This window comes from Podarcis liolepis (assembly GCF_965112155.1).
Source record: "Podarcis liolepis genome assembly, chromosome: 7".
Classification (NCBI taxonomy): domain Eukaryota; kingdom Metazoa; phylum Chordata; class Lepidosauria; order Squamata; family Lacertidae; genus Podarcis; species Podarcis liolepis.
The window spans coordinates 57,890,438-57,904,742 of record NC_139561.1 but is presented as its reverse complement, the minus strand read 5'-3'; the positions used below and the strand labels follow the sequence as shown (position 1 = coordinate 57,904,742).

Here is a 14,305-nt window from a genome sequence, read left to right as displayed (position 1 = left end):
CACCACTATTGTGATTGCACTCTGCACAATTTGGAGAATGACAGCAGGCAGAGCTAGCAAACATGTCTCCATAGGGCCCCCCATATTTTTTGTTAGCATATGCAGAAACGTGTCATTGAGCTAGCCGTCTAGCATCCATAAGGACAGGAAACAGGGATGCGAACTTACAGACTTACCTCTTTATACGAACATCCAGACTTGCACTCTCAGAAACAAGGATATGAACATATATGAGGATGAGACTGAGGGAATGTGTTGCCTACAGCTGCTCAATGAATCTAGAAGAGTTTACAACTCAAGTCTCTTAGCTACTTTGTGACACTGCTGTTTATCATAATAAATTTGTTAGTCATTAAACTGCCATAAGACTCTTCTTTGTTTTAGCTCTCTGAGATAATACAATTTAGATCCTTGTCTCACTTTAGCAGGCTTCTGGTTGTTGCTGGGTAGTGTCAAAGCTCTGTGTACAATGGAGGAATAAAGCCCATCGAGCATAGTGGGACTTTTCTTCTGAGCAAAACTGCAGAAAGTGGTGGAAACTCAAAAGTGAGGGGACAGTTGAATGCCACACAGGAAAATCTCCACAGCTGGGATGCAGCTATAGAAAAGGCCCTCTTGCATGTGCCAACAAACATACCATCACCCTGCGTCATGATATAGAGAAGGGCCTCTCCATCTTGTGTATGGGAGAAGGAATTCCTTTAGGTTCCCTGGACTCCAAGCCATTTGGGGTTTATAAAGGTAATCTCCAGAACTTCAATTGCCCCTGGAAATGTATTGCTAACTAGAGCAGTTGTCCTTAAGTGACCACAATATTTCCCTGCATTCATGAACATCCCAAGCCACACTGTGGACCAGTTAAAGCTTCCAGAGGTTCTCTTCATAGGTAGCATCATGTATTACATTGCAGTAGTACAGACTTTATGTAACCAAGACGTGTTACTGTGGCTAGATACAGAAATGATCATAGTTGGTGCACCAGCCTAAACTGGGCAAACGTCCTCTACTACTTCCTTGGGATTCAGAAGGTGGTTGGGCCCAGAAGAAGTCCCAAACTATGCACCTTTATTTTTCAAGATGTCTGCTACTTTCTTTAGAAAAGGCTGAACACTGCACATCCTGCTTTTCACCAGGATTATGTAAAGCTACATTAACTCTTCATTACTAACTAGTTAACATAGCATGAAAACAGCACGGAAACTACCTTGCCAAAATGATTAGTCCTGTTCCTTTCTTGCGACGAATCTCAGAAAGGTCTTTGACACAGATGTGATGTTGCAGCTATGAAATCTTGCTCCAGTTAGTGGGCATAAAAAAATTATTTTGCAGTGTTGTGCTGGAGCACCCCAGAGGCATGCCTGTGTGTGTGTGTGTGATGTAGTGTTGAATCTTGCACTATTAATTGGAATGCTTTTAGCACTCTTTTTAGAGCTGGATGTGTCTGAACTCTCTTGGACTTAGGAGGAGGAATTTTAAATACACTACTAAAAGCAGACTATAGGATTGGTGTGAACTCAGCTATCGTAATATGGGAAGTTCTTGATGTTCAGCAACAGAGTTATTAACTGGAAATTGTGTACAAAGCAATGTGACTTGTTTTGTCCCTGTCTGCAGAGTGGGCTGTGCATTGAAATAGCACAATGTCATTTTCTTTACTACACAAGATTGTTTTACATTGCAAATGTGCATTGTCCATTGGTGTTGTATGTGTTTTATCAAGTGAACCTGCATTGCAGGGCTAGAGCTATCGTAATAGAATGGAGTCTCTGTATGAATCCTAAATTGTCTGGGCTTTGTGAAATGTTTCTTAGGACTTCTCCTGAATCTCTCATTATACATTCTCTTTTCTTTCTCAGTCATTTTAGAGTGGTTAATCTTGAAGACAGCCTATCAGCATGCACCTTCTCTAATTTTGTGCTCCAGTTTTATTTTCTTCAAGATGGACCTTACCTTTTAATATTCAATCCACCAGGAATGCCTCCTCAACATTGTTTAAATGAGTGGGACTTGGGGAATGGCACACAAATATATTGTCTTGTCTCTTGCTTGGGTCCGCAACACCTTTTGGTATGGCTGTGGCATGAACACTGAACAGGTAACACCCAGGCACAATTTCCACCTCACACTTTTACTCTACCTATGCAGGCAGAGTAACAGGAGACTATCTGGCATGTATGTGGAGTTGTGTGTGTGAGAGAGAGAACTAAATTTTGTTGCCTTTAGTTCTTAGTGGATGCAAAGGAAAGAAACTCTTTCCCTGCCTAGCGACCAAAAATCCTTTTTGTATTTGCTTGAGTAATGATTCCCCAACATAGTGATTGTCAGTTACTTTATTTAAAAAGGGTGGAGGAGGAGAGAGACTCTGTGTAAGCCTCTTCCAGGATAAGGAATCAAGCTGAAGAAGGATCAGCTGGAGACAACAACCTTGATTTGAAGTGGATGAGAATCAGGGAGAAGGAATAGAAGAGGGTCTAAAAAATGGTTTAGAGCATTAGAGACTAACCTTTCGGTCCAGTGTGCTGCAACTTATCAGAGGTATGAGAGAGGCCAACTGGAGTAGCAAGTGAAGCCCCGTCTGCAATGCAGGTATAGTTGTAGGCTGCATAGCTGAGAAGCAGACAGCAGTGTTGGAGAAGCAAGCACAGGCCTCATTCTCTGCCTTAGCCAGCCCTGGGGACCTCCTACTCTACTGCAGTCAAGCCAGAAATTTCTACTTTCAATCTGTCACTGAAAAAAGTGCTGTAGCAGCAGTGAGGAACCCAGGCCACACCTCTCACCAGTTTGAGTGTTTTTGCCGGACTTGAATGTGCCATTGAACTTGGATAATGCCTCTTGCATACTTTTGTGGAGGATACAGAGTGGGGTGTTAGTGTGTGTGCAGAAACTAGTGTACTGTACAAAGGTTTAATTTATGTTCAGTGCTGTGCCTACTTTTGCCTCTGGCCCTACTCCCCCCTGACATATGACCCCCAGAAGGGAATGTGGCCCTTAGGTTGAAAAAAGTTCCTATTCTGGAACAAGAGCCCTTTATAAATGGATACATAATCAACGTGAATGAGCTGTGCGCACACACATATGCACACACATTGTATATTGGCTAGAGTTGCATTGACCAGCTAGAGGAAAATGAATGGCCCAGCATTCCATTTAATTGACCCATCCAGCCATGTGCAGTTGCTGGAAAGCCCAACAGGGGAGAGCGGTGTTGCCCTCAGGCACTGTTTGATATTTCTGACCACCGTTAGAACAGGATGTTGGCCTAATCTGTAGGCCCTTATGTTTCACCATGTGATAAATCGTAGACTGGTTATTTTTCTGTTAGAAGTTGGCTATTTCTCTGTTCTGTTTTCCAAACATTATAGTTTCATTTTAATGGAGGTTGTTGTTTCAGAGCACAGATATTGGCTTAATGCAGCAGGAACTATTGACAGATCTTCAATTTTGATTTTGATGAGTTTTGCTCTACCTGGCTTTTGGACTACTATTTGATTCAGAGAACTTAGTTTACTACCTTCTGCCAGATCCACCTCTTTGGGGTCTCAGTTGTTGCTTTTTCCTCAGCCAGATGTGATGATTCTGGCATCATTCCGCTCATGACTGTGCTATTGCTTTCCATACTGAGAACCACATTAAGAGTCTGACTGCAGTCCCTTGAATGCAGTAAAATTCTATCCATGTAAAGGCTATAACTTCTGTGCACCAATGGTCTGGAAAATATTGAATCCTGTCATTTGGGAAGAAAGCCCCCTATTTCTTGGCTGGTCCAGGGCTAAATAGCCATTGAACAACAAGAGCACTTAAGTATCTTGCCCCCACCCCTGCCCCTTCTGCTGTCTTCATTCAAAATTCGCCATAATCAGACATAGCCTTCTATTGTTGGACCCTGCCTCCTGAATTCACTCCCCACAGATTGCAAAATCCAAGGGATATAAGGGAGGCTTCAGCTGAGGCAGCACTTTCCCATTTTGCTTCAATGAAACAGGATGTCTTTCCCCCAGTATTTAGCAATGTGTTTTTAAAATTATTTCCTAGCATCCATTACTGTCTGCTCGTACTTTTTTTGGGGGGGGGCAAAGTTTTAAGGTGCAGCTTGAATTCCAGCTTTTATGAATGAGACTAGTTTTCGCTGTTTTTAAGATGAACAGAGCTGAAACTTTCACATACAAAACTGCTTAACCATTTTAACCTAGGAAAACTGAGCTTTCTATTTGTTTTCAAACCCATCATTTTAAAATCAAATCTTACTCTCTCACTAGCTAGATTTATATTGTGTGGAACTATGTACAGTATATCGGAGTTTTCTTTTTACCCTTTCAAGCTTCCCTGCTAGGGTAGTGCTGAAAGCTAGGTTTCTATAGGCTTCCTACACCTGTAGTTTAGTTCCTGGCTCATAATTTGGTGCTGTGGAACAGAGATGTATAAAGAGGCTCCAGTTACGGGGATGTTTATTATATTGTTTTTAAGGCTTTTATTAAAACCTTCACTTTTAGAAAATGTAAAGAATGCCAAGGCTTCAATTCAAATGCAGTTTTATCTGGAGATTTGTGGGACAAGCTTTCCTTGGTACAAATACGTACCAACCTTTGTAGGTACGCTGCTGACATGTTGCACTAGAGTTCCCATCAGTCTTGGCCAACATAACTCTGCTGGCTAGGCCTGATGGGAGTTGTAGTCCAATGATCAGGACAGCATCAGTTTGGGGAAGGCTGGTCAAGGCTAACCCAGGTTCTGAATCACATTTTGTTATCCAGTGCTGTCAGCTAGCCTTACCAATGCTTTTTGCACAGTTCAGTTTAAAAGTACTATCTTTAAATAAAAGTACTATTTTATTTTAAAATAAACGTAACAGTACCTTTTTACATTTCTAATAATTTTCAGTGAGGTTGATTTCAGAGATGCCTGATCCTCACTCCAATTTTCTCCACCTACTGCCCTTCCCACCTCACTCTTTCTGTTTGGATAGAAGAAAGGCCAGATGTGGGTTAAATCTAGCAATATTCTCAGGATCATTCCAGCATTTTTACAGATTTGCATGTGTGTTTTATACTGATTTATGGTTGCTTCCCTGTGTGCCGTTCAAAAGCGAGAGCAGGGAAATGCATCATCGGAAGCAGCCCATGGAGTGTGCTTTGCTTTACATACTTATTGGCTTCATTGTCGTCGCAGAAGTTTGCTGGTGCTCTTGGTGTCGTCTTACTGACGATGTAGTTAATGAAAAAGAGAAGTGAACCGGATCAAAGTGGAGCGTGTGCTGTTCCTTCTGTCAGTACCAGACGCACTGCTGCACCTTCTGGAACCGGCAGTGGCAGCCTTAACTGGGTGGGAGGGCAACTGCTTCGGTCACTGTCTGCCAGCAGAGGCTTTTCTGTCAGCGGTGCACAGTCATTCTCTGCCAAAGGGGAAGCAGCTTGCAAGGAGATGCTGAGGCGACATCCTGTACTGCATTGCAGGGCATGAAATTGCCTTTTCTCTGTGACCTGGCTCTCTCCCTGGCTTCCATGGCCACCGCCTGTGCTATTTATTGGATTATTGAAGTCTGATGACCATTTACGTTAGCAAAGAGCCCAGGGCCTGGCAATAGGGGAGGTTCACATGGTCTCCATTGTCTGGAGCCAGCCTGATTATTTTCGTTTTTTGGCATTTGCATGAATTCTGGGATTAGCTTTTCTTCTTCAGGAGCAAAGTCTTGTCAGGATGGGTTGGCGATATCTTGGGAAAAGGTATATACGCTCTCTGCGCCTTGGGTTCCAGGGTGCACACTGCACACTTCCCTGTAGGGACAAACATATTCTAGACCAGGGGTCTGCAACCTTTAAGACAAAAAGAGCCACTTGGACCCGTTTCTGAAGAAAAAACAACAACTGGGAGCCGCAAAACCATTGCAACATTTAAAACATATATCTCTGGAGCCGCGATCTGACAGCGGGCGGGAAGGTGACGTCGGGGCGCTGCGTGACTAACGCACGCACTGCCCCCATGCGACGTCACAGCCAGTACAGTGCCCGCCACAGTGGGGAGTGTCAGGGTGCACAATGCACCTCCTCCCCTCACTAGTATCCGCCCCGGAGCCGCAGCAAAGGTGTAAAAGAGCCACATGCGGCTCCGGAGCCGCAGGTTGCAGACCCCTGTTCTAGACCCTTCTAGACCCCAGCCACTGAAGCCTGTTCTTACCTACATAGCTCTATCCTGGATTCTGCTTCTTGGTCACCCTTAAGTGTCATGGCATGAGGGGAAGTGGCTTTATTTGTATCAGGGGTGAGGGACCTTAGACCCAGAAGCCAAAGGCAGCCCTCCAGGCCTCTTTCACTGGGCACTGGGGCTTTGCTCAGGCCACACACCCCTCCCTAGGCTACAGTCCTCTGATCAGCCCTGTTCCATACACTCCTCAAATGCTTTTTTTTTTTTTAATTCTGGAAGTGTAATAATGACTTTTGATTGCCTGGATGGAGAAATGGATGTGTGCATAGAAACCTCTAACTGAACATAGCCTACTATGCAAAAGGTATAATCATATACGTTCCTGTGCCTACTTTCCTGTAGGGCCCTGCCCAGCACAGTCATGTGACACCCAGAAATTTGCCCATGAGGGAATTGCAGCCCTTGGGCTAAGAAAGATTTCCGCCCCATCTTATACTGATACCTATTATCAGTTTGTCTGAACCATCAAGTATTGCTTCTATTTCTACCCTAATAGTGAAATGTTGCCTTAAACAGAGTGGAGGATGGGCTGACTCAGATGCTTTGGGAATTCCACAAAAGGTTAGATCGGACAGATCAACAAACTTCACATAAGAAGAGAAATAAACTACCACAGGCAGATCAATGCAAACAGAAGTGAAAAGTAAGACTATGGAGTGGGATTGGCACAGTGAAAATCAAGCTTTATAAATTCTGGCTTTTAAAGCACTTAACAGATTGCAGCCTGTTTTGGCATAACTTATTCCTCCCTGAGAGTTCTTTGAAATGACTCCTACGCGGGAATACATGTGAAAAGTGTTAATGTCGGATGGGAGCCCCTTGTGGGTTTTCTGGAAGATAACTGTGATTAGGATATCAGATTCCTGCCAGCTGCTGCTGGTAAGTCTTTCCTCTGAAATCTGCAAGGGTTTCAGCTACAACACTGAGCTGGCTTCTATAGGAGGTCTGGAACTTCAGGAGCAGGGCCCAAAGCACAGCCCTTCTCTACAGCAATATTTTCTAGATTTCTAGCTTTTCCCTGGACCTTAAGCTTGAAATATATAGAAGAAAGTTCAAAGCACCCACTTGGGATAAAAGCTTAAATTGAATGAACAGATCCCACTTCTGTAATTTGTTTTAAGACTAGCTCATTTGAAAGACCACATGATATTTCTATTTATAGTTAGTTTTTATCTGAGTTTGTTTCCATTTTATTTGTTAAACTTGCTGTACACAGCTTAGAGACAATTGTCACTAAGCAGAATATAAATTGTCAACAAACAAATAAATTTCAGAGACATGAACTTGAGGAGCTTTCAAGGAAAGGGGAGTAGCACTGATGCTTCAGGGCCTTTTGGTCATAATAATACAAATAACTTATATAACACTTAATTCAAAATACTCTAACTTCATGTTTAGCTGACTCATCCTTATAACAGCCCTGTAAGATAGGCATGTATTAAGATAATAAAAATAATAATCAATATCCCCATAACATTGTCTGAGGCTTGTCTGAGGCCACTTTGTGAACCAGTGATCAGAGCTTAAATTTAGAAGCAGAGACTGCTTGGCTCACACCTCATAGTTATCTTTGTGGTCTGTGGCAGTCAGCCTGTGTCACTTTTATGGCAGTGGCCCTGGTGTCCATTGCTTCCAGGTCTTTCAGATGACATAGCTGTGCAACTAAGCCTTTGTGGTAGAGCAGTGTTGGTTCCTGGCTCTCCCTTTCTTGCTTTAGCACAAGCCTGGGGACCCAAATGAAGCCTTTATCTGGCCCTTTGAAAAGCCCACAAGCAATACAGGAGGGTTCTAGTGCTCTCCTGCTGTTGTTCCCATGCTACTCTTCTTCCAGGTCTGGAAGTAGGATACAGCCATCATGGCATTGATAGCCTTATCAGCCATCATTTTTTTCTAGTTCCTCTTAAAGTTACCTAAGATGATAAGTGAAGGCTTTAATAAGCTTACATTCAGATTTCATTTTTACATGGAAAAATCAAATCATGGCAGGATTGGTAAGAAAGACTTACCTATGCTACCCCTGTTCTGTACATTTCTTGTAGTATGGATGCTAAGCTATCCTTGCAGTTAACCCTTTGTTGGAGTTGAGTAACAATGCCTTTTGTGCGATGAGCTTACCATACCACCTCTCCAGTGATAGATAGAAATTTCTATAAGCCACCAGCCATTACAAGCCCATAAATCAAATTAAAAATTATACAATTTAAGCCTCTGAGACCATCACTGAGACCTTTCTTTTAATGACAGTCACTAGAAATTTTACAGTCTTTACGGTTACCTCTTTATGCTCAAGTGATGTGTAGGTGATAGACTGGCAAATATTTTGCTTTTATCCATAAAACTGACCACAGCAAGCTTCAGTCTATTATTTTTTTCACACGGGTTAATTGGAGGCTGACGTTGTTGTCAGTAGCCTTTTCAGGTTGCCATGATTGTACATTCCATTCTTTCTGAGGTGCCTTTTCATACCCATTTCCCTCAGGTCAGTCCACACAGTGAGCAGCCTCCCAAATGGATGGGGAAGGGTTTGGAGAGCTCCTGCAGCAGGCAGAGCAGCTTGCAGCAGAAACAGAGGGCATCGCTGAGCTTCCTCATGTCGAACGCAACCTCCAAGAGATCCAGCAAGCAGGAGAGCGCCTGCGCTCCCGGACACTGACCCGCACTTCCCAGGAGACGGCAGATGTCAAGGCGTAAGTTCCTGGTTTGCTTGAAGCTTTTGGTCGTGTTGGTAAGATGCTTATAGCAGCAGACCTAACTAGGGAGTAAACCCCAATGAACCCCTTGGGACTGAATTCTGAGCGATGTGCTTAGGGTTACACTGTAGGTCATTCTTTTTATATTCTCTGTGGAATGTGTTATGATGTATCTTTAAATTGCTTTTATGTAATTTTATTGTGGTCTGTCCTAGACACCTTTTGGGGAGGAAGGGTGGATTATTATCTGTACCTATTCCAACCTGGGTTCAGGAATGAATCTTCCTTGATTACCCTAGTGCAGTGTTTCCCAACCGGTGTTCCGCGGCACACTAGTGTGCCGTGAGACGTTGGCTGGTGTGCCGTGGGAGGGAGGCGGGCGAGTCGGGCGGTGAGAGGCAGCGGCGGCGAGGATCCGCGTCGAGCCGGGGGCGGCTCCGCGGTGGTGGTGCCGAGCGGCGGGGCAGCGCGTGCAAAAGGGAGGAGTGCGAGACAGCGGAGGAGGAGGAGGCCGGCATGTCCGGGCAGCAGCAGCAACAACAGCAGCAGCAACTCCCGGCGACGGCTCCTCAAGCCCCGCCGCCGCCCCCTCCTCCGCCCGCTATCGCCGCCACCACCACAACAGCCGCCACCGCCTCAGTTGCCGCCGTCCCTCAGTCCCTCGCTCTGCTGCCTCCTCCCACCCCCAAAGCTTGGAGGTTCCCCGGCAAGGGGGAGGGAAAAACCTTTCACTTTCGTGCGTCCCTCCCGGCGTGACGCTGCGCGCTGACGTCACGGGGCTGTAATGGTGGTGTGCCGCGAGATTTTTTTCATTAAACAGGTGTGCCGTTGCCCAAAAAAGGTTGGGAAACACTGCCCTAGTGGATGACCTCTATTGAGAGGGGAGATTGTGAACCTGTTTCTCTTAGTAAATCCTATTGACAGTGATATCCTCCTGGACTGTCTACAAGAGATGGGTATCAGGGGCACTGTTTCACAGTGGGTCCATTGTATCTCCAGGGGCAAAAAGTAGCACTGGATTATTGCTTATCAGCCCTTTGCTTTTGGTCTACTGGTGCTGCAGAGCACTATATTGTCTCTGGTGCCATTTAACACTTACATGAAGCTGTCGGGAGTGGTCATTAGTGTTGGGAGTCTGAGGTGAGATGCCCATGTAGTGGAAGTTGCCCCCAGTTCCAGTCACCACACAGAGGCAGCTTAAGGTCCAAACTAGCTTACTTCTGCAGAAGATAAAGCTTCAGTGATGCAGTTTTGGATGTTGATAAATACATACAGTGGTACCTCGCAAGACGAATGCCTCACAAGACGGAAAACTCGCAAAACGAAAGGGTTTTTGGTTTTTTGAGTTGCTTCGCAAGGCGATTTTCCCTATGGGCTTGCTTAGCAAGACGGAAACATCTTGCAAGTTTGTTTCCTTTTTCTTAAAACCGTTAATACAGTTGCGACTTGACTTCAAGGAGCAACTCATAGCACGTGGTGTGGTAGCCTTTTTTGAGGGTTTTGAAGACTTTAGTGATTTTTGAAGCTTTTTCAAAACTTTTCCGACACCGTGCTTCGCAAGATGAAAAAAACCGCAAGACGAAAAAACTCGCGGAACGAATTAATTTTGTCTTGCGAGGCACCACTGTACAGCTTGTAGGCTTTGTGGATACAGATACAAATACAAAGCTGCTCCAGAAATTCAATACATGGAGTGATTTGTGTCCTTGAAAGAAATGAATCTCTTCCCCACGTCCAGTTCCTCAAACGATCAGGAGTTTTTGAGCAAAGTCTCATCAGTACACCAATGATACCCAACTCTGTTTCTTTGTAACATCTGAACTGGGAGTGGCTGAAAAGGCCTTGAACCAGTGTCTAGATGCAGTGGTGGGCTGGGTGAAGACTAATAAACTGAGTCTGAACCCTGGGAAGATGGAGGCTCTGTGAGTGTGCCTGGAAGTCAGTAAGTTGCCTGTCCTGGATGGCGTTGCTACTCTCCCTAAAGGAGCAAGTGCATAATTTGGGGGTCCTTCTGGATCCCGCTCTGTCACTGTGAAAGTATTTGTAGTCTCACCCCCCTGCCTTTTCATGTCTCTTATAGATCAGTTCTCCTTGGGTCCAGAGGTCTTGACATCTCCCACATCTCCCAGCGGTTGGAGAGTCTTAGTGCTGTAACAACATTTGAGCCTCTAGAGCCTGTAAAGGACACAGATATACAGGTAAGGGTCTTTGTGTAATGATGTGTGAACAGTATCAGAATCAGCAGTGAACAGTAATGGGTTACTGCCAGCTTTTTGGGGAAGCAAGTGTTTGAGCTGTACTGATTGCAACACTTTTAAGTACTAGGATAGTTTCCCCACATTTTCCTATCAATAGAGATATGTTCTGTGAAGTTAATTGTGAATTTCCCAGAGTTCTTTTCTTACCTCCCCTCCTTCAGTGATGACAAATTCTACCTTCAATATCTACATGTTTCAAATATTCATGCTTTAAATATTAGGATCAAAAGTTTTAGTATGAGACAGACAGGTTGGAAAAATGATTCTGCACATAAACTTCCCTGAAGTTGGTATGATTTCATCAGCATGAACTATGCGCTGCATTCAAGACCCATCTTTGCAAAAAGCCACCAATCCCAGAAGGCAGAATTCTGTGTTTGCCTCCCTTGTTGCATCTGTTTTCTCTTTAGGGAAAGAGCTGTAGCTCATGCTTTGTGCACGTAAGGTCTCAGGTTCAGCCCCCAGATTCCCCAGGTAAGGCTGGGGAGCGGGGAGACTCTTATCTGAATCTCTGGTGAGCAGCTTCAAGTGATTGTAGATAATACTGATGCACAATCTATTTTCAGTACAGAATTTGGGTTTTCTTGTACTGAATTTGAAGTGTAAGTACAATCTGTCCTCTTTTCAACATTATTCCTTTCTTTACTGAATCAGCTGCCTCTTCATCTCCCCACCACACCACCCCATTGTGTTGTAGTGGGTGGCACTGGCAGATTCATTAGGATTCCAGACTTTCAAATAAAGGCAGACAGAACTTCAGCTACTACATCTTGTAAACTTCTGTTTTCCTTTCAATCAAGGCTTTAGCCGGAATGGATGTCTATAAAATTTGTGCTTTGAATGGCTCAGTAGTATTATTTGGCCCAAGGTCTTAGCCCATCAGCCTCCCTGCCCTCTTCTGTTAATCAATTGAGTGTCTTGCTGATCTGAACTTGTTTCTTAAACCATATTTTTTTTACTGCTGATTGGGGAGAGGCATGCCAAATTGCATCTTGGTTAATTATGTGAATTATTTAGCAGTAATAAACTTAGATGGCTGATACAAAAAGAGGGTAGTTTCGGAAATGGCTCCCATTAGAGTAATTGATGAGGAATCTTGTAGTAGATTCCTGTCACTTGAGAGTGGGGTGAGTTTTTTCTTGGGTGGATGAGTCTTTGTATTTTGGAGGGACTTCATTTTCATATCCATTTTGAAGGCAGACAGTGTAGCACTGAAGGTAGGCATGCCTTCATAGGTTACTCTTGAGCTCATGAGGTGCAGCATCCAGTGAACCACTGGGGTTCCTTTGGACCCTCCCAATATGGTTAAAAAACAAAACAGGAGAGTCCTTAAGGGAGAACACATGGCTTCCTTCCTGTTGCACTGCTCTGAGGAAAGGCAGGATTCAGGCTGTGCTAGAGGAACAGAAAGTTCTGGTGTTGCTTCAGCAACAAACAACCTGAGCCTGAGCCCTTATTACTAAAATGAGAATACTAAATCCATTTGAAGGCCCTAACCAATCAGATATTGAAGGTTATGTCATGATTTGTGTAGATCACGGAGGAGGAGCTGACCAAGAATTTAGTAGGTTTTGATCAAAATAGGATTTTCGTTCCATGACTGGAGTGGGGTCCCATCAATCAGGAAGGCACATCAGCTTGCTTAGTCTTGATCTGTAACTGCTTAAACTTTCCCCTTTGTTAGGGAATAAATTTCCTTACAAATAAAATTTTATTCTTTTGATCTATTTTTGTTGTTTTCTCGTCTTGTTGAAACCGCTGACCTACCCCAACAATCTTAAATCTGAGCAGTAGATAGAGTACCACTTGCAGTCAGATGTTGTAATTAAATTAGGACCAGGCTTTCAGAGAAATTCCATACCCCTAAATTTATTCTTCCACCATGACAGAAAATGGTTGGATGTTGGGTTTGTTGAAAGGCATGTCATCATAAGGTGAGGAAGAAGCCTAATTGCCTTTTCACATGATAAAGAGTGATTGACTCTTTCCACCAGTTGAGGACTTGGGAGAAAGCTGCAGCTGGTCCTACCTCCCAGTGAATGTAAGTCACAGTGATCTTGGGCTTACATCCTCCTCTGTCTTCCTCTGGTTGTGGGTACAGGAGGAGGTTAGAAGCTTTACTTTTCATTTTCGATTAACCACAGGTGGTTGTTATGGTTCAAACTGGATAGAATATGGTTAAACTTAGCTATGGTTTATTGAAACACATCAACTTCAAACCGTGCTTAATGAGATTTTCTCATTTCAGCAAATCATAGTGAAAATTAACCACAGTTTGGGCTTTCATATGACAGCAGTTAATTGAAAATGAAAGCAGAAGCATGTGGTTGTGCCAGAGAAAGAAGAGGGAATGCATAAGTCCAAGACTGGCTATGGCTTCACCTCATTACACTAAACCCTAGTTATAACATCATATTCTAACATAGCCTAAGGGGTGGGTGTGTGCAAACTCATGCCCGTTGCCTTCGCACATTATGCTTTAACTGTACTTTTAAAACATCTAAGATGCATATCTCAGAACTAGTGCGGGAAAACAGCCCAAAGTGCAGAACAAAGAGGTCCTGTTCTCAAGCAGCTGTTTTTTCTCATGCAATATTTCATTTGATTTTGTATTGACATCACTGCTACATTTCAGGTATTAGTCTGTGCTCAGTGCAATTCCCACTTAATCTGCCTGGAATTAAGGATGACACATCCCATAAATATGAAATGCATTTGTAATAATAGGCACAGTGATGTTTACTGGGGCTCCTTTAGTGTTACGGTGAATCCACAATCTCTTCAGCTTTTAAATCTTTGGCTTCAGAATTGCCAGTAAGATGACAGGCTTAATGGCATTATGCAAAATCTGTTACACTGAGCTGTACGCTTTGGGTTATTTCCCTGTGGTTAAATCTGCAAGGAATCCATTCTACTTTTTAGCTGTTCAAAAAGTACCTTTTTAAAAAATCATATCGAGTATAGGTAACTTACTTTACTTATGCAGTCACAGCTTTTCACAGGTGGGTGGGGAAGGAAGGAAGGAAGGAAGGAAGGAAGGAAGGAAGGAAGGAAGGAACCAACTCTTCATTTATTTGTTCCTCCTCCCCTCCCACACCTGTGCAAAAATGTGATTGTGAGTTTAGCTGACATTGGGAAGGAAGCACAAGGACTCTGGAA

At 43.8% G+C, this 14,305-nt stretch overlaps 1 protein-coding gene across 2 annotated transcripts in view; it reads left to right on the top strand.

The window, feature by feature from the left end:
- The window catches only part of NUP93 (nucleoporin 93), a 73,758-nt gene that overhangs the window by 1,232 nt on the left and 58,221 nt on the right, over window positions 1-14,305 (top strand). The window contains exons 1-3 of one of the 2 annotated variants that reach the window (XM_083511461.1): window positions 6,821-6,841; window positions 8,678-8,885; window positions 10,969-11,086. In XM_083511461.1, coding sequence (XP_083367587.1) covers window positions 8,707-8,885; window positions 10,969-11,086 — 297 coding nt within the window. In that variant the 5' untranslated portion in view covers window positions 6,821-6,841; window positions 8,678-8,706. Of the gene's footprint in view, window positions 1-6,820; window positions 6,842-8,677; window positions 8,886-10,968; window positions 11,087-14,305 lie in introns of those variants that run through there. The other variant, XM_083511460.1, reaches the window with a different exon arrangement.